General features: G+C 34.9%; 1 protein-coding gene across 6 annotated transcripts in view; it reads right to left on the minus strand.

Moving 5' to 3' along the window:
- Nucleotides 1-372: 372 nt before the first annotated feature.
- Nucleotides 373-20,258, minus strand: part of si:dkey-11o18.5 — a 29,262-nt gene continuing 9,376 nt past the window's right edge. For 2 of the 6 annotated variants that reach the window (XM_087300954.1, XM_087300955.1), the window contains exons 6-29: nucleotides 19,822-19,947; nucleotides 19,524-19,679; nucleotides 17,879-17,979; nucleotides 16,106-16,261; nucleotides 15,942-16,032; nucleotides 15,722-15,838; nucleotides 13,937-14,032; nucleotides 13,646-13,783; nucleotides 13,428-13,567; nucleotides 11,236-11,338; nucleotides 11,022-11,126; nucleotides 10,816-10,947; nucleotides 10,378-10,505; nucleotides 9,904-10,117; nucleotides 8,129-8,266; nucleotides 7,926-8,050; nucleotides 5,483-5,576; nucleotides 4,946-5,092; nucleotides 4,697-4,822; nucleotides 3,093-3,217; nucleotides 2,911-3,010; nucleotides 1,967-2,157; nucleotides 1,348-1,409; nucleotides 373-1,103 (exon numbers count right to left, since the gene is read on the minus strand). In XM_087300954.1, coding sequence (XP_087157080.1) covers nucleotides 1,371-1,409; nucleotides 1,967-2,157; nucleotides 2,911-3,010; nucleotides 3,093-3,217; nucleotides 4,697-4,822; nucleotides 4,946-5,092; nucleotides 5,483-5,576; nucleotides 7,926-8,050; nucleotides 8,129-8,266; nucleotides 9,904-10,117; nucleotides 10,378-10,505; nucleotides 10,816-10,947; nucleotides 11,022-11,126; nucleotides 11,236-11,338; nucleotides 13,428-13,567; nucleotides 13,646-13,783; nucleotides 13,937-14,032; nucleotides 15,722-15,838; nucleotides 15,942-16,032; nucleotides 16,106-16,261; nucleotides 17,879-17,979; nucleotides 19,524-19,679; nucleotides 19,822-19,947 — 2,888 coding nt within the window. In that variant the 3' untranslated portion in view covers nucleotides 373-1,103; nucleotides 1,348-1,370. Of the gene's footprint in view, nucleotides 1,410-1,966; nucleotides 2,158-2,910; nucleotides 3,011-3,092; nucleotides 3,218-4,696; nucleotides 4,823-4,945; nucleotides 5,093-5,482; nucleotides 5,577-7,925; nucleotides 8,051-8,128; nucleotides 8,267-9,903; nucleotides 10,118-10,377; nucleotides 10,506-10,815; nucleotides 10,948-10,997; nucleotides 11,127-11,235; nucleotides 11,339-13,427; nucleotides 13,568-13,645; nucleotides 13,784-13,936; nucleotides 14,033-15,721; nucleotides 15,839-15,941; nucleotides 16,033-16,105; nucleotides 16,262-17,878; nucleotides 17,980-19,523; nucleotides 19,680-19,821; nucleotides 19,948-20,258 lie in introns of all 6 variants that reach the window. The other 4 variants (XR_015520135.1, XR_015520134.1, XM_087300953.1 and 1 more) reach the window with 4 other exon arrangements.

Below are 20,258 nucleotides of genomic sequence, written 5' to 3' on the forward strand. Positions count from 1 at the left end.
TTCAATACTGGTCTCAATGGTGGTCAGAACCAACACTGAGACCAACAAGACCAGCATTTAGACCATAACCATAAACAGCAAGACCAGTAAAATCAACATTGAAACTAGCAGGACCAGCATTAAAACAAGCAAGACCAGCATTAAAACATACCTTTACCAGCATATGGGCTGTCGTTGAAATATATGAAAAAATACATGTATTGTTTACTTAAAGTTAAACAGTGACTTTGCCCTTAAATGTGACCACACATACATTTTAATGCCAAAACATTCTAATGCTAAATATTAATTTCAGAATGTATAAAAACAATCTGGCTAATAAATAAATGGAAACAATTAATATAGAAATAAATTCCACTCTGGAATTACAAGTTCATTTCATAACTCTTGAATGTTTTTATTTGAGTAACTTTGATATATTACTATAGGCCTATTGTTACAGCTGAAATAAACTTGAAAACTTAAAAAACAAAAGGTTTGTGTGTAAACCTCAGAGTTCAAACTGCTTTAGTGTACATATTTTTATAATATTTAAAATCAGAAAGAATGTGTACAACTTCTACATGTTTAAATTGTTCTAAAACTTTTTATAAAAATAATCTCAATTTAATTTACATTTAATGAGAAAAGGAACAGAACTGGCACATACTTAATCAATGGAACAACACTTAAGTGTTTAATTTAGAAACCTCTTAATCATCAAAAACTGGAACTTAATCTTTTTTTTTAAATTTTCTTATAACAAGAACTATTGTATTAAATCAGTAGATTCTTTTAGAACCACTGCTGTTCTGTCAAATACAGAATCTATTAAATCAAAGACCATAAACCACAAAATCCTCCAAATGTATTGCATACAAACCAATGACCATAGTCAAACCATAGTAAGTAAAATAAGCTGTTTTATATTTACCCTAATATATAAAACCTTGTTTTGCTTAGCATCAGTGTTGGCATTTTGGCTGTTTGTTTGCTTGTGTTACAAAAGGCATCCTAATGGTATCCTACCCATCAGATTCTACTGCCAATAGTGTATTGGAATGCTTCTGAGGTTGAGGTTAGGGTTAGGGAATGATGTAATCCATGGGTGTCCAAACTCTGTCCTGAAGGGCCGGTGTCCTGAAGAGTTAAGCTCCAACCCTGATCAAACACACCTGAACCAGCTAATCAAGCTCTTACTAGATAGACTAGCAACTTCCTGGCAGGTACATGTGTTGAAGCAAGTTGGAGCTAAACTCAGAAGGACACCGGCCCTCCAGGACAGAGTTTGGACACCCCTGATGTAGATTCTAGTTCTTCTACAGTCTTTTACAATCAGTTCTCCTGCTGTAATGTCCACTGTTTTGCTTGAAGGTCACCAAAATATCCTCCTATGCTCCTGTACTCTCACTCACCTCCTCCAGAGGTGCCTGAAAACATGCAAAAAAAGATATTTAAATATTATAGCACAGTATATTAGAGATCACAGCAAAACACATATGTCAAAAGTAAATTGTTTTCATGTGTGTGAATATTCCTTTAAAGTGGCTATATGTAAGAATTTATGTGCAAATGTTTATCTTAATTTTAAATTACAATTTTTTTTTGCCTTAACAAATTTGAATAATAAAAAAATTATTCTCTGACTTCCTTGGTTTCAAATGAAGTGCTCAGCAATGCACATTTGATCAAAAATTGAGTTTCAACATATTTACAGTCGGAAATTAACATGTCTTCATAGAACACAATCGTTACTTAATATTCAATTGAGTTTGGGTGTAAAAGAAAAATCAATAATTTGTACTATTGACAATTTGGAATGACAATGTGATGTGTTTTTACTTGAACAGGTAGAAAGTGTATTTTATGTATGGCCTCTTTATTTAAAAAGAGCTCTTAACAGCTTACTGATAACAGCAAGTGCTTCAAAACTCAACATATAGCCACTTTAAGCTAATATAAGAACAGATCCAATCATGTAACTTACAGTATCTCCAGAATCATACATGTCATTTCCAAAGCCAGAGCAGCTTACATGAGATCCGCCTGAGGACTGCATTATGGAACTTTGTTTATTCTTTCGGTAGAGCACCAGCAAGACAGCGAGAATCACTAAAAGCACAATGACGACCACAATAGAGGCCACAATGGTTCCCGTGTTGGCAGATGATGATGAGCCTGAAAATATAAATGGGGTAATCACTCATTTATTTAAATGCACACACACACAAATCTATACAGTAGGTACACTGTAAATCAGGGGGGGGGAAACTCAATTCCTGGAGGGCCGAAGCCCTGCACAGTTTAGTTCCAACCCTGCTCCAACACACTTACCTGTAGGTTTCAAACAAGCCTGAAGGACTCAATTAGTTTGATCAGGTGTTTTTAATTAGGGTTGGAACTAAACTGTGCAGAGCTGCGGCCCTTTTGGGGGATACATAATCTAATTAATTTTATTAAACCATTAGAATTTCCATATTTTATCCATAACCTACTGCAGATAAAAATAGTAGTCTAGAGTTACAGCCTTTCGATTATTGTGATTACATGATATTTAAGACACAGCAATAGTGTCAGATGCAGCAGATTGATTTTATGGCTGCAGGTTAAACTTTCTGGCACATTTACAGCACTTGCATAAATTGAAAAAATGTAAACAAAGAACAGAGTTGGGCCTATTGGTGTGTGCGTGTGCCATTGCATGCAAGGTTTCTATATTTATAACCACCTCAGAGGATATAGGGGGTCGCGTATCACTGCATTGTTATTTTGGGGGTCGAGGGCTGAAAAGTTTGGGAACCACTAAAATAGGTTACAAATTTTTACTAGATAATTTTTACCTTTTTTGACAATTGACATTAACATTTTTTTTTACAGTGTAGAATTTTAATAATGCAATTTGTATGACACAAAGACAAAAAAAAAACTTACTTTGGTCAGTCTTTTGTCCAGCACAGTTCACTCCTACTGTATAGCGTAGATCATCCAAGGCAAGAACTCCTTTCTCTCCTTTAAAACCTTCTAGTACAATCTGCCTCTCAATGAAACACATAGTTAGCATGATTACACATTCTCAATCTCATGCAGAGGAATGCAGAATAAGGTTTGGTCACCTGGTACTCGCTTTCTGAGGTGATATCGACACTAAAGTACTTCCAGTTTCGATCACCCTCATTTAGAGTTAGCAACTCTTGTTTGGTCTCTTCAGACCGCCTCCAAACTGTGAGTTTGGTGTCATCTTTAGTAGAAAGCAAAAATAAACAATAGTTATTATCATTTATATATTAATCATTGCATAAATGAGTAAACTCAGTTTGAAAATATTCAGCCATTTCCCAGTGAATATACTGTATATTTTGTTGCATTTTTACAAAATAGGTTATTAAATGTGTTTATTCACTAGCATAGGAATGTGGTCACTTAATATCTCTAGAATAAGAAAAATAACCCTTTTAAATTGCAAAAATAATTACAACTTAAACCAAATTTCCCTAAATTAAACATTGTCTCGCCCACCTCAATCTATCCTAATAATTACAATTTGATTTTGTTTTATGATAACACATTACTTGTTTTTTGACAAATAATCTTCAAATTACTTTGCTAAAATAGTTTTAGTTTTGTCTTTTTTTACTGACTTATGTAATTTTAAACCAGTAAACCAGATCTGTACACGTATATCATTGTAGAGGATCCCAAAGAAAGCAGTATTAATACTTGGATATTTTAAATACGATTCAGAGTTACATGATCGCAATCTAATATACTGACAGTGAAGTGCTCTGGAAACACTTATTATTATCAGTGGTGGAAAGAGTACTGAAAATCAAACTTAAAAAGTAGCATTACTTGCCTAAAAATGTAGTGCAAGTAATAAAAGTCTGTTGCTAGACCTTTTAAAAGGTACCATAGAGTAGTCAGTATTACGTTGTAAAAAGCTGATGCATTTACATTTAATTTGTGGATGTGTGTAAACGTAACATTCTGTAGTGCATTTAATAATCAGAATCATAAGAGAAAGAATCATGAGGAATCAACTTTTACCGCTACATCTATATGTATATTGAGGTCAGAATTATTAGCCACCCATTGATTTTTTTTTTTCTTTTTTAAATATTTCCCAAATGATGTTTAACAGAGCAAAGAAATGTTCACAGTATGCCTGATAATATTTTTTTCTTCTGGATTAAGTCTTACTTGTATTATTTTGGTTAGAATAAAAGCAGTTTTAAATGTTTTTAAAAACATTTTAAGGTCAAAATTATTAGCTGCTTTAAGCTATTTCTTTTTTCAATAGTCTACAAAACAAACCATTGTTATACAATAACTTTCCTAATCACCCTAACCTGCCTAGTAAACCTAATTAACCTAGTTACGCCTTTAAATGTCACTTTAAGCTGTATAGAAATGTCTTGAAAAATATCTAGTAAAATATATTTTACTGTCATCACGGCAAAGATAAAACAAATCAGTTATTAGAAATGAGTTATTAAAACTATTATGTTTAGAAATGTGTTGAAAAAAATCTTATCTCCATTAAACAGGAATTGGGGGTAATAATTCTGACTTAATATATATATATGACGCTTTATTAAAATTAGTAAATAAAAAAAAAACATACTGAACCCAAATCTGTTAACGGTAATGCATGTTAACTAAAAACTAAGTAACTAAATAAATAAAAAAATTTCATTTTGATGATAAAGATGCATCATACGTATGGTTGGCTGATAGACCCAAAAGCTCAGACAGGTTCCTTTGGTTGATGACAGATGCGGGCTCAGCAACAAAGCATTATGGGTAGCAGTGTCCCGATCCGAATTAGGAAGCACCAGGAAATGTCCTAGAATCATAAAAGTTACTTAATTATGGCCTAATATTATCCACAAAACAACAGTGAGGTTTTACATTCCATACTACTTAGCTACAAATATCATGTATGAATAAATGAAAGTGCATTCATTACCTTCTGTGTTTGATGTTCGGTCGTATGGTGGTGTGTTGTAGAACATCTCAGTTTGCGCACTGGTCACATCCCAATCTAACCAGTCTAGGGATGGATTTTGAGTGTTGGACCAACTACACAAACCATTCTCAAAATCGCAAACGCTGTCTGAAACACACATAAGCTCAAATTAGCAGAAAGTCATGCAAAAAGGAAAGCCATTTTAAGGTAATTTTACAAACAGGGCAGCACAGTGGCTCAGTGATTAGCACTGTCGTCTCATAGGTTGCTGGTTCGATTCCCATCTGGGGCAGTTGGCATTTCTGTGTGGAGTTTGCATGTTCTCTTCATGGTGATGTGGGTTTCCTCCAGGTGCTCCGGTTTCCCCCACAGCACAAAGACATGCGCTATGGGTGAATTGAATAAACTAAATTGGCTGTAGTGTGTGTGTGAATGTGAGAGTGTATGGATGTTTCCCAGTACATCCGCTGTGGTGACCCCTGATAAATAAAGGGACTAAGCTGAAGGAAAATGAATGAATGAATGAATTTTACAAACCTTTTGGAGGGCAGCTGTGGGTGGAGTAGGTGACATCATCAATGGCAATAAAACTTGAACTGCCTCCTCCTCCTCCTTTCACCTCAAATTGCAGCTGAGTCACAAAAATATATAAAGCATTTAGACACATCAAGACCATGCATTAAGGCTAAAGACTGCAGGTGAATAAGTTAAAAATAAGAAAAATCACCATACTGTTGATTACATAGAATTATTTTGTAAAACAATTTTTTTAAATAAATGTTATATTTCAATATGCAAATTAGGCATTATTTAATTAAATATGCACTTATTTTAACACATTTCCAGCACTGGATGAAGTCATGTTTAAAATTATTGATTGATTTTTTTTACTTTACATGATTTTACAGAGTTGATTTTGGGTATCTATTTTTGTCACATAATAATAAAATATTGCAAACAGAGAGAAAATAACTATTATTACAATTTTACAATATAGAATAAAATGTTGTATATAATAAGGCTATAAAATTTTTAGAGCGCAGTAAAAGATTCCCTCAAGTACTTTTTTTAAAAGATTTTAACAGATTTGTATGTTGAGCATTAGTTAACATTAGCACCTATCAGCTTTAATTGTGGGGAAAACTGGATAATTTTGATCTTTTGTAAGCTAATTTCATCCTTTGGGTTTAAAATCATTATTAGGGCAGGATCAAAATCAGTAACGTATCCCTATCTGCCGGTGCAGAGATTTTATTTTTGATTTATTTATGTGTTATTATTTTACCAGGAATTTGCCATTAAGATATGCATCTCTTCTACAAGGGGGTCCTGGCCAAAATGGCAGAACAAAACGTTTCAGACAGAAAATTAGACACAAATAAAATATCACAAATTAAAATTTAAACAAAACACTCACATGACTCTTTCAGGTAAGACTTTAAAAGATTTTAAAAAATATTTAGAGATGGAATTGTTTCTAACATGATATCACTCCGCATTTCATGCCATAATGTAGGGCCAAAAGAAGAGAACAGTGTTTTACCAAATTTCTGTACATACTCTAGAAACAATTAAATGTAATTTATAAGAATTTTGTGTACTATAGCTACAAGTATAATATGATAAAAGGTTACAAATATAAGATGCCGATTCTAGTGGTGAATTGAAGCATATCCGTTTTTCTTATGGAAGACCAACCAACCATTTTCTACAAAGTACAATGATAGGTATGTGAAGATGCATGGACAAAATTCTGAGGTAGACTTGAACTGAAAGAGGGAGGTTTCATGACCCTTTATAGTTTTTTTTATTTGCTTTGGCTCAATTCTCAATTTTTTCTTTTTCTTTTTCAAAACAAGTCCAGATCTCTGAACAGTTAGCTTATTGTTCACTTGAGAGTGGAATTTCTTGTTGATTTAAGCAAATTGCAAATGCTTTGGCATGGGTGTGCAAACAGTAAGTACAATAGTCTGCAGTTTAGACAAAAATTAATTCCATGTGATCAAAATGAATGAGTCAATTCTCATTTAAACGGTCAAACTCTTTACAACTTCTCCATTATTTTAATCGTGTAAGCCATCACACTCAAAACTGTTTATTCAATTATCAAATATTTGTATTTGAACCATAAATATCTGATGTTGATATTGTTTGTGCTGAATTGGTAAATGACCTCTAGTTGTGTGTGTGTGTGTGTATATATATTGCCCACATCACAATCACAATCCAATATTTTTTTTCATGGATGATATTTTGTAGAATGTTTGTGTATTTGTGGTAACAATATGAAATATACAATACAGTAATTAGACAATTAAGATTGCACAGTGCATGTATTACTTTTGTACACAAATAAATGTCCTGTATAAATACAAATATTCATTTAATTATTTTTCTATGTACTATTGACTCCTCTTAACATAATAAACTTCTTTAGATTATTTTAAACCTTAATTTTCATGGTTGACTGTCATAGAGTAATAGACTACTAATTATTTTGAGCAGTGTAGCTCACACAATGATAAATACACTTTGTGTTTTGGTGGCCTTAGCCAAATTACTGACACAATAACTAGGTTTTGAAGCATGAATAAAATGTTTTGGGTGAGTAACTACATTTTGCAGACATTCAATTAAGTTATGAAGTCCCAGCAAACAGTTTTAAGATTAGCACTCACAGTTTAGAGAATGTTACGACTGTTTCGAAAAATGTGCCAAAGCAATTGAGAAAAACTGTAAACTAATTAAAATGGCACTGTTAAGGAGAAAAAAATATGTTTGAAAAAATTATGTAAGTGAAATCTTCAAATGGAACTGATAAAGTGCAGCAAAAGAAACACTTGAAAGTGTATTTTCGTATGTTTTCATTACATTAGAAATCCCAAATCTAAAAAATTACATGTGAAAAAAACAACAACATGCAAACTAGTAGTGTTACCACAGCAACTCATTTACAGAGCCAAGGCAGCAGATCACTTACCTGCCAGTCTCCATGATTTTCAACATTTCCTTGCGCATGTCGCCAGGCTTGTCCCTGGGTGACACTACTAGAGAATAACAGTATTCTGTCTCCATTAGAAGGCTTCACATAAACGCTTAGTGTGCCTGAATTGGGATACACATCAGTTATTTGACTTGAGAATGAATAGCTGTGGTCACCATTACCAGATCATCTTCTGTCACCTGGTTTGTCTCCTCCTGTATGGTACCAGAAGTGAACGCATTCAGTGTGAGACAAGCCTTTTCGCACAGGGGAGGTTAAGGTGGTCACGCTGCCCTCGGGAAGGATATCCATACTGCTATGGGCCAGCATGTAGAAACCTGGCCATAACACACTCTGTATCATTCATTTGAATAAAGCATAGTTTAAATGAAACATGGAGACAGGGTAAAACAGGTTTGGTTGATTATGCTGTTGACTAAAATGGTAAAAGGGGGAAGAAAGATAGATGGATGCATAGTTAGATGGATGAATGGACAGATAGATAGAATAATTGATAAAATGACAGACCGAACGATAGTCAGAATAATATAGATAGACAGATAGACTGATAGATAGAATGTTAGACAGAACAATATAGATAGACAATGATATAGATAGACAGAAAAATAGATTAAACGACAAATAGAATGACAGATAGATGGATGGATGGATAGATAGATAGATAGATAGATAGATAGATAGATAGATAGATAGATAGATAGATAGATAGATAGATAGATAGATAGATAGATAGATAGATAGATAGATAGATAGATAGAAAGATAGACAGACAGACAGACAGATAGATAGATAGATAGATAGATAGATAGATAGATAGATAGATAGATAGATAGATAGATAGATAGATAGATAGATAGATAGATAGATAGATAGATAGATAGATAGATAGATAGATAGATAGATAAATGGATGGATGGATGGATGGATGGATGGATGGATGATAGATGGATGGATGGATGGATGGATGGATGGATGGATGGATGGATGGATGGATGATAGATGGATGGATGGATGGATGGATGGATGGATGGATAGATGGATGGATAGATGATGGATGGATGGATGGACGGATGGACGGATGGACAGATAGATAGATGGATAGATGGATGGATGGATGGATGGATGGATGGATGGATGGATGGATGGATGGATGGATAGATAGATAGATAGATAGATAGATAGATAGATAGATAGATAGACAGACAGACAGACAGACAGACAGACAGACAGACAGACAGACAGACAGACAGACAGACAGATAGATAGATAGATAGATAGATAGATAGATAGATAGATAGATAGATAGATAGATAGATAGATAGATAGATAGATAGATAGATAGATAGATAAATGGATGGATGGATGGATGGATGGATGGATGGATGGATGGATGGATGGATGGATGGATGGATGATAGATGGATGAATGGATGGATGGATGGATGGATGGATGATAGATGGATGGATGGATGGATGGATGGATGGATGGATGGATGGATGGATAGATGGATGGATGGATGGATGGATAGATGATGGATGGATGGATGGATGGATGGATGGACGGATGGACGGATGGACAGATAGATAGATGGATAGATGGATGGATGGATGGATGGATGGATGGATGGATGGATGGATGGATGGATGGATGGATGGATGGATAGATAGATAGATAGATAGATAGATAGATAGATAGATAGATAGATAGATAGATAGATAGATAGATAGATAGATAGATAGATAGATAGATAGATAGATAGATAGATAGATAGAGATAGAGAAACACTGACGGATTATGATGGATAGATAGACCCAACAGACAGATGGACAAACGGATGGAAAGATAGACGAACAGATAAACAGACAGATAGATAGATGGATGGATGGATGGATGGATAAGATGGTGGTTTGGCAAAGCTGAGATTAAGTTTCTTTCTTTTCCAAATTTCTCTCACCATTTTCTGTCTCCAGGCTGTGGTCGGTCGTGGGTCCATTTTTGGAGGATGCCCAGTTCTGATGGACCCACCTGGCTCTTCCAGAACTGGTGTAGCCACAGGTCTGACTCTCAAATGAGCACATAGTGGGCAAAGAACACTGTCCTTCCACAAAGGCCACATCATCCAAAGCCAACTGACCGTCAAAACCAGAACGAGTGGCTTCAAACACTAGCTACAAAAGAAACAAAATGAATGACAGTTTTAAAAAAAGAGGATAACTAATTAATTTAATGTTAATCTAATTATCTAAGTAATATTAACAAATCTTTTTCAAGTCTTGCATTTTTAAAAGAATGAGTTTATTCAGTAGTATACTACGGGGGTGTTGAAGGCTGCTTTATTATGATGGCCATTTATAGAGTCATTATGTGTTTTGCCGGAGCTTTTGCTGACAATTACAGCTTTAGTCATGTAAACAACTTCAGTGTGCACCTGGAAGGCAGAAAGCTGAGGAGGCACAGGGCAATGGCCCTCTTGCCAGACGTTACCATGGGCACCACTGCGCATCCACAACAGCTCTTCTGAACCATCAGCAAACAGCAGCTTCACACTGAGAGCGCCTTGAAACAAAGGAATTATCATCAAATAGAATATTTCAATAAGTTTCACAGCACAAGCTTGTCACTTTCTATGTTTCCATCTATTTATTTATCATCTAAATTTTGAAATGTTGCAAGAAAAAATGCTTCAGGGAAATGCCAAGATGCACAAGCATTTTGAAATATTTTTTTTTTATTATGCACACAACTGAGTAGGAGGTCCAGTTTTGTGCATAAGTTTAATTTGAATCTTTGGATGGAAACATAGCTACTCTTCCCCTTTCTGGTTGTTCATATTTAACAAATCTGGAAATATAGTATTCAGATCCACCTGTGTTTGGCCCATAGAGTTTGTAGAAGAAGGACAGACAGTGCTCAGTTTTACTTGTCTGTCTGATTGAGAGGAGACGTCCAGAAAGACCTCGCAGTGAAGGGTCCCACATATCCACAACCAGACTCCTGCCTGAAAAAATAAATGACAATTGTATAATAATGCTGCTAAATCATAATGACATTTATCATCAGAAGTATCCTGACCATCATGGACAGTGTGGTCCATTCCACTATGAAGCTTCCAGTTATAATTATCTGTTTGGTCCTGGTACCATCCACACATGTTGACCTCAAAATTACATGATATATCTGTAACAGTGGAAACAATAGAAGAGAGAATAATAAAACAAACCAAATAGACAAGACAAAAAAAATAAATCAAGCATGCAAAATGATGTGATTACTTGTTTTGACTTACCACCAGAGAGGATAAACATTGGAGAACAGTCAACAAAGTGCACATCCTTCACTGCAATCAGAGCGCTTGAGGAGAGATCTTTAGCACGGGCCCTGAACTCTAACTGAGAAATACAGAATGATCAAAACAAGAATGATAAAACTATAGACAGATAGCCAGCTAGATAAAATGATACAGTGGAGATCAATATTAACATAACTTATAAACACCTTTTTTTTTTTTTTTTAGGAATTATGTAATTTTCATTGCTTAAATGCCATAATTTTTTAAAGGATTGATTTTCCACAGAATTTCATTCAGGTTTAGTTCAGGACTCTGGACTGGCCATGGTATTTCTTCAATTTTGTTTCAGATTCAAGGAACTGCTTAAAGGGATAGACCACAGAAAAAAATAAAGTTTTTCTGTTAATTTACTCACCGATAATGCAAATTCTCATTAAAAAACTCACTCAATGCATTCTCACAGCAATTCGTAACTTTTTGATTTAGTGGCTAATTCGTATGAATTCATACGATCTAATTCTTACAATTTAGTACAATTTGCTCATCACCCAATGATGTTGGGGTTAGGGGCGGGGTTGGGGTGGCCTTCTTTTTAAAATCGTACATTTTCGTGCGACTGAACTCGAACAAATTCGTACGAATTAGCCACTAAACTGAAAAACGTAAATTACTTACGTTTCCTCGTGAGATCAGGCTGGGTTTTTTTCTTCTTCAGTAGATCACTAAACAAGATTTTTTTAGCTGAATCTGCGCTGAGAACTGTTTGACCAGGCCATAGATTAAAGCTAATAATATTGTCAATAATTTTTAATATCTTACAGGAACTGATCGTTTCGCATTACAAGACCTCAGTGTGTCATCAATAGACAGGGCTATTGATTAGGACTAGTTTGTATTTGTTTATTTTTTTATCTAAAAAACCTGTCACCATTTACTACCATTATAGGTATCCCCAAAGTCCACGTAATCAGCTAAAAATCTTCTTCTGAAAGAAGAAAAAAAAGTCACCAACATCTTGGTTGGCATGTGGGTGAGTAAATTAACTGGAAATTTTGATTTGTGTGAACTATCCTTTTTAACCAATTTAAATAACCTTGCGTTGGCAAACAAGCTTGTAGCTTTGAAAGAGATTCAACTCCTGGTTCAGAAAATATCCAAAACCAAGATGCTTCCCCCTTTCGCTGACTTCTGCAGAACTTTGAGCTCAGTCTTTACCCAGTGTGACAGTCATAATTTCTTTCAGAGCAAAATAAAAAAAAAACTTTTGATCACACTTTCATAACACTTCCATCTTCTCAGCAAACATTAGTCTTGTATTTTTGACTTTTCTCCTGATGACAGGTTTGGTGACTAAAGAAGTTTTCAGTCTTTCAGATTCACCTGAAAGGCTCATTCCTTTGGCTTCCAAATGTACAACCTGCTGTCTATGGGTTTTATTCACATTAGAATGACTCACTATCTTACAAAGTCAGTGACAACTAGAAGGTTTGGATGCCAGTGAAAAAGGTTTTGAAAGATAATTATGAAAATTATCACTAGATGTCAGATTAAAACCAATAACTGAGAGTATTTGAAAGTGTTCTTAAATTTTGATCAGTGTTGTTTTTCAAGTATCTCATTTAAGATTTTATAACTGTGCCTTAGAATTTATTTACCTTTTAAAACTGTGCACATGTTTATATATATATATATATATATATATTTTTTTTCTCTTTTTTTAATTTATAAATTTATATTTGTGCTTGAAAACTGTGATGATGACTTCAAACAAGACTATGCAGCAACCTTGAAATTAAAGGGGTGGTTCACCCAAAAGTGAGAGTTTACTCACAATTTACTTAATAATACTTCATTTACTTAAGTAAGTATACCATTTTATGAGATACTTTCTTCTGTTGAACACAAAAGGAAGATATTCCAAAGAAAGCTAAAAACCTGTAACCATTTACTTCCATAGTAGCTAAAACAAATACTATGGAAGTCAATGGTTACAGGTTTCCAGTTTTCAAGGTTTCCTTTCTTCAAAATATCTTTTATTTTAACAGATGAAAGAAACTCAAACAGGTTGAAACAAGTGAAGTTAGAGTATATTATAACAGATTTTTTTTTATTTTTGGAAATTGGCTTTTGTGGAAAATGTAAGTTGTTCTCTAATTTTGGTTGGTGGGATGGACAGACAGATACTCTACCTGAAAGCGATGATCTCTTGCACCAACATAGACCTCCTCTTTCTGCCAGGTTCCTGTCGTCTCATTGGTCCTTCCAGCAAAGTCCCACAGCACAGGTTGGGTCCCCATCACACTGTCTACTACATACACTGCCAGTTCACCTGCAAAATGACAATCTAGTCTAACATCATGCTGACTAAGACAGGTATATTACAGGTGTGTTATGAATGATACTGTACCTATATGTGGGTTAGTGCCAGTGAGGCTGTAGGAGAACTGCAGGGTGCACACTGGACCTGACGGACCCAAGAGGGGGGTTCGAGTCTGGGCTTCACTTAGTTGCTGGCCAGGAGCACCAGTCACAAACAGGAATTCCTCTAATGACAGACAGACAGACAGACAGGCAGAGAGAGAGAGAGAGAGAGAGAGACAGAGAGAGAGAGAGAGAGAGAGAGAGAGAACACAAAGTTTATTAAATTACGTAATGAATCATTTCCATTTTTCCATGAGAATCAGAACTGTCTTTTCACCTTTACTTATGGTATTCACCACTTTTAGCTCCCAGGCTTGGCTCCCTATACTGGTATCCGTCCAGCCAGAGCTTCCCTTCGCATATGAGAAGTCTCCTATGTACACAGCAATACCATTAGCCATATATACACACATATACACCAAGACATGTCTATAGATAATTGCAACTTTTCCCCATTAGTCTTTACAGAATTGCAAGATATTAACTTTCAAATATAAAATAATTTCAGATTTTTTTCTGATTTTATATACAATCCTGAATTGAGTACTGATTTATTCTTTGATTCTGACTTTACAGTTAACAATTCTGCCTTTTTCCCCCAGAACTTTCTTGCAATTGTTAGCTAATTAGCTCAGGTAAAATAAACAATTCTCAGAATTTGCAGTCAGGAATTATTAACTACTTTATACTGTAAATTATGAACAGCATTACCAGAATAAAGTACATTTGTTGTAATGCCTTTTTTGTAACTCAAAACTGCTAAACAAATTCTTGAGGAAATAAAAAAGTCTTGTGAGAGATTTGTGAGACAAAAAATTAAAAACATCTTCAGGTAAAAACAAAAAAGGTGAATTGAATACGCTAAATGGGCCATAGTGTATGAGTGGATGTGTATGAATGAGTGTGTATGGAGTATATATATTTCCCAGTACTGGCTTCCAGCTAGAAGGACATCCGCTGTGTAAAACATATGCTTCATAAGTTGGCTGTTTACTCTGCTGTTGTGACCCCAGATTAATAAAGGGACTAAGCTGAAGGAAAATGAATGACTGTAAGACATAAAACAAGAAAAAGTCAGAACTACACTACAAAAAAATAATGCAATTACCTTCTTTACTTTTTTTAGTCTATGGCTAAAACAGGCTTCAATTTAAAAGTGCAAAACATCTCAAAGGTGAAACTAAACTGACTCATAAATAGTAAAACACATACAGTGGGGGAAATAAGTATTGAACACGTCACCATTTTTTTCAGAAAACATATTTCGAAAGGTGCTGTTGAATTTTCACCAGATGTTGATAACAACCAAAGAAATCCATATGTGCAAAGAAAACAAAACTAATTAGCTTATGAATTAAGTTATGTGTACAGGGTTTCTGCTGGTTTCTTTAAGTCAAATTTAAGAACCTTTTAAGACTATTATGAATGAAATTTTAGACTTACACACGGCTAAACATTAAGAAGTTTTTCTAATGGCCCAGTTACTTCTGTAAATAGTTTTTGTATTAATGAAAGATCATGTAAAGGGATGTGTTGCTTTAGTTTTCCTTCTCTGATTAGGGAATTTAATTTTGAGATTTTGTTGTAAAAATGTTGTGAATCTTTTTGCATTAAAAAAACTTAAATATAAACAAAAAGTTTTAAGATCGATTATTGGTGATTGGGTATCAGCCTTATAGAGTAGCTTTACTTAGACACAGGAAAATTAAGACCCGTTGATTGATGATTAAGACCTACAACACTAAATTTTAGTGAATTTAAGACTTTTTAAGGCCTAACATTTTGCTTTTGTAATAATGAAATGACACAGTGAAAAAGTATTAAACACATGAAGAAAGGAAGGTCTAGAAAGACAGCGAGAGTCCAGACAGCTGGCTTTTTTTTTGTTTTGTTTTATTCTTATGTTTGTATTGTTTGGGTTTTTACCAAAATCTGGTTTAAATTTCATGTCAACAGCTCCTTTAGAAATATTTTGTGTAGTTCTCCCCATACACTTGAACACACCAAAACTAGAATGTAAACAGACTAAACATGCACATGTATTTCACCAGGTTGAACTGACCACACTGATCCTCGTCTTCTCCGTTAGTACAGTCCTCATGAAAGTCACAGATTTTCGAACTGTCCTTTGTGCATGGGTGATCCGGAGGCTTTGGATAACCTGCTTGTGGCATTGATTCTATACACAGGAAAATGGAAATAAAAGAAAAAAAGTTTCTCATTTAAACATTTATTAAAATCAAAGTCAATACACAGGCAATTGTGTATAACAGATATAATACCATTAGATAAGATGCACCCAGGGGACAATACAATATCATCAACAGCAATCCCTCCATACGGTTGGTCTCGAATGGCTGCAACAAACAGAATCTGAACGGGGAAAGGTCAATAAATGACTGTTTTATGACAGTGATGATGTCAGAGAAGTAATGAGTTCACAAACCTGAAACGTGCTGTTGACGACAAACTCCACCTTGGCTTTCACCCACAAGTCCCCAAGAGCACCTCCACGCCTCCATACGGGATAAAACTGCCTCTCTGCCACCAACACAGACAGCCCACCTGACACTCGGCCAAACTGATGTGTGTACATGACCATCTGCAACCAAGGTGTAAAGCATTTGGTGGAAAAATTAATTGGCTACACCAGAATGACAATTTGCTTTTAATTTACTCAAGCCATCCTCCATCAGTCTAACATATAGGTTCAACAGTAGAACTTTAAAAAGATAGTTCACACAAAGAGGAAAACTTACTATTTACTCACCCTTGAGTGTTTCCAAACATTATTGAATTGGTTTTTTGTTAAACACAAAAGTAGTTATTTTGAAGAAACTGAAAACCTGTAACCATTGACTTCCATAGTAGAAAAAAATACAAATACTGTGGAAGTCAATGGTTACAGGTTTCCAGCTTTCTTCAAAAAATATTATTTTGTGTTTAACAGAAGAAAGACAAACAAGTAAAAAATGAGTAAATGATAACACAATTGTCATTTTTGTGAGAATTATCCTTTAAAAGAGGATTTAATAGCTGAAATCTTGGTCCATGATCATTCATAGAATGAAAGTCAATGACTACTGGAACCTTAAGAGCCAAAATCATCAGGAGCCAGCAGAGTTTTTTGCAAGGCATTTTCAGCCAATTTTAAAGCCTGCATGAACCTGAAGCTGCGTATAGTATATTTGCGAATGAAACGGATTACTGAGCAGAGGATGGGTTCATTATTAAGGGAATATCAAACTGAAATAACAAGTGAAAAGTTTGCAAACATATATACTTTCCTCAATAAACAATAGCTTACTCCTATTCCTAACAACTTTCGGATACGTAATAATTTTCAAACTCAGAAAGCAGTTCAGTATTGAAAGTGAAAACATTTGGACACAATATCAATACTTTAAAAAATCAACTTTCAAACGCTGTTTGGACAGACCTGTGTGTACAGTAGGTCTAATGTGTCCACAGTCATACTGGAGTGATATAAACACAACAAGTCTCTTTTTTGAAATTTCCTGAGGTTAAAACTAGGATCCAAATCCCTCCCATTTTGAAGCAGATTGCAACGTGATGTAGAAGTGTGGTTTCCCCACCCACCAAACTGACTGACAGCCACATATTAACATGTCTCCATAGTAACGTATATAATCATATGTACAAGACAGGACGTGCGCAAAGCAACTGGGATTAAAAGATCAGTTCAGCTCTCTGTGTTCATCAGCACCTGAATGAGTTTTACAAATGTTTTTAATACAGTGCATGTTTGTAAAAAAGAGTAAAATTGGTATGTAATTCATCACCACATCCGCAAGCCGCATCCATACAAACAATAGTGAGTAGCAATCTCTATGGCTCTGACATGCAGGTGGGAGTGGTGGGCGGGGAGAACCAGCTTATTTGCATTAAAGGCACAGGCAACAAAAACAGCTACAATGTAATAACAGCTCAAATTTCCCAAATTTAAAAAGGTATAATAAATAATCTGATGGGTGTTTTAGGCTGAAACTTTAGAGACACAAAAGACTTATCCTAAATCTCGAAAAAGGGGTAAAATAGGTGTCCTTTAAATCACAAAGTGCAATGTTAATATTTTCAGTTTGTTGTGAATTTTCCTGAGAGGTATCCTATTGAAAGGTAAAAGGGACTAACAATACACTGCGTTGCAGAAAGGTGAGAGTTAAGAGATTGTTGTTGTGAAAAGGGTCTATTTACTTACCCGACAAGGATGTGTCTCATTAGTTGGTGCCAGAGGAGGGCTTTGAAAAGTCGTCCAATCACTCGCAGTGAAGTTCGGCTTGGTAACATATAGGAAACGTCCTGAAGAGAAAGAACATATATGTCACTGATACCAACTAAAACAAAGACTAAATAATTTTTTTTTTTACAGAAATAACAAAAGTTAGCATAACTAGAATAGATTGAGGAAAATGCACCTTTAATCACATTTTTAGAACTCTTAAGCCTAATAAAATATTTATGATTAATTATTATGATTTAAATGGGTGGTCCACAGTGTATTTTTTAGGCTTGGTTGTGTTTATAAGAAAATCACATTCTTTTTTTCATTTATCTTACTTTAATTATATATAGATACTCAGCTAACATGAAAACAACCGTCACATTTGCTAGTTCCTCTGAAAGGCCCACCCTCAAGAGGCTCTGATTGGTTAGCTAACATAATCTGCAGTGATTCGCTGATCGGCTCCATGTCACCACGTCACGCCCCTACTTGCACGCACTTTTGTGCAGTGTAAACATTAGTTACAACGGTTTGACTGTTAAATATGAATTTGTAGCTAAATTGTTAAAGGTGGCAAATAGCATTTCCCCTTATTTACATCGTTTACGTCCTCACAACAACATACCATTAACATTGGAAACTGTGCATGTAATTGCTCAATTTTAACATATAAAAATACTTACAGGTTGTGGCTCACAATCCACAGCTTTGTCAGTTGGAGGAGTTTTTAGCCGAATTCAACATTGAACTGAGAGCTTCTGGAAGCTGTTCTTTGTCAAATGATAGCTATATCTTTTTTTTTATAATTCTCTGGAATATAATTAAAATTAAACTGTAAGCATTTGAAGCGTTAGTGATTTCACAAGCCCGGATGTATTTTTTGTTGTCTCCAAATTCGTTTGCTGTACGATTTGCTAAGCTAACTTTGTAAAAGCTAATGGCTCCCTTTGCATTGAACTTTGGACGTATTACATTCAGAGATGTTGTTTATGTGCACACAGCTACATTACACACCAACTAAAGTTTAAAATACACTGTAAAAATGCAGGGTTCCACACAATGTTATCCCAACACAAATGGATTAAGTTAACTTAACACTTTTAACAAATTTATGTGGATTGAACTTAAAAAAATAAGTTGTCCCAATGAAATCTCAAGAATTGGGTTGTTTAAGCTGATATTAAGTTAGTTTGAACAAGCAAAAAAACTAATTTTTGAGTGTTTGCTATTGTAGTGGACCACCCCTTAAAGAAACGTAAGCACTTAAAAACTTAACAATGATTTTCTTTTTAATGCTTTTGAAACAAAAACACTAGGCTACAATAATTTAATTTAAAAATACATTAATAAAATACAAAAATAAATTAAAAATGTCATTTATTTCTGTCAATTTCCAACCAGTGTAAAACAAGTAAAGAGAAAAATTACAGTAATAAATGAATAAATAAAAAAATACAACAAAATAAAGTGAGTTAAAACAAAAAATAACAAAAATAATAACAAAGCAATTACAGGCTGCTTGTGTTTAACATGAAACTACTACTAGACAATACAGAAAGAAAACGAACTAAATAAAAATAATACATAAAATTATCCAGATCAAACTGGAACCCAAACACACCTGATGCTGTATTGCTAGAGTGGTCTCTACCAGGTCCTTTTAAAGGCTCAGAAAGTGATATATTCATCTGATCGGTCCATGTCCACTTCAGTGATGCCATCGAACGTAGATCCCACCAACAAAGACCATCCTCAAAGTTACAGCTGTTGTTCTGCTCTGAACATAACAAAATAACACTGATTACGACTCCAGAGAGCAGCAGTGAATGATCTAACTAAAATGATTGAAAGCTTATGGAATAAAATGTCTCATTAGCAAAACATCACTAATTTCTCTAATAAGATTCATTGTCTCTCACCACAGTTCTCTTCATCTGTCCCATCACCGCAATCATCTGTGCCGTCACACACTTTATATTCCTCCACACAGCCATCCCGTTTACATTGCACAAAACCACCAGTGCATTTGCCGCTTTCAGGAGGAACTGAAAGAGAGAGACAAACTCCCTGAACACTAATAAATTACAGTGTGAGCAGGACTGCCACTAATAACTGATTTGGTGAAAAAATAAAATAAAAAAAAACAAATAAGAGGACACGGGACGGCATGGTGGCTAGGTGGGTAGCACTGTCATCTCACAGTAAGAAGTCACTGGTTCGAGCCTCGGCTAGGTCAGTTGGCATGTCTGTGTGGAGTTTGCATGTTCTCCTTATGTTTGCATGGGTTTCCTCCGAGCGCTCCAGTTACCCCCACAGTCCAAAGACATGCAGTATAGGTGAATTGAACAAGCTAAAA

The sequence above is a fragment of the Danio rerio genome, chromosome 21 (genome assembly GCF_052040795.2).
Source record: "Danio rerio strain M-AB ecotype USA chromosome 21, GRCz13ab, whole genome shotgun sequence".
Classification (NCBI taxonomy): Eukaryota; Metazoa; Chordata; class Actinopteri; order Cypriniformes; family Danionidae; genus Danio; species Danio rerio.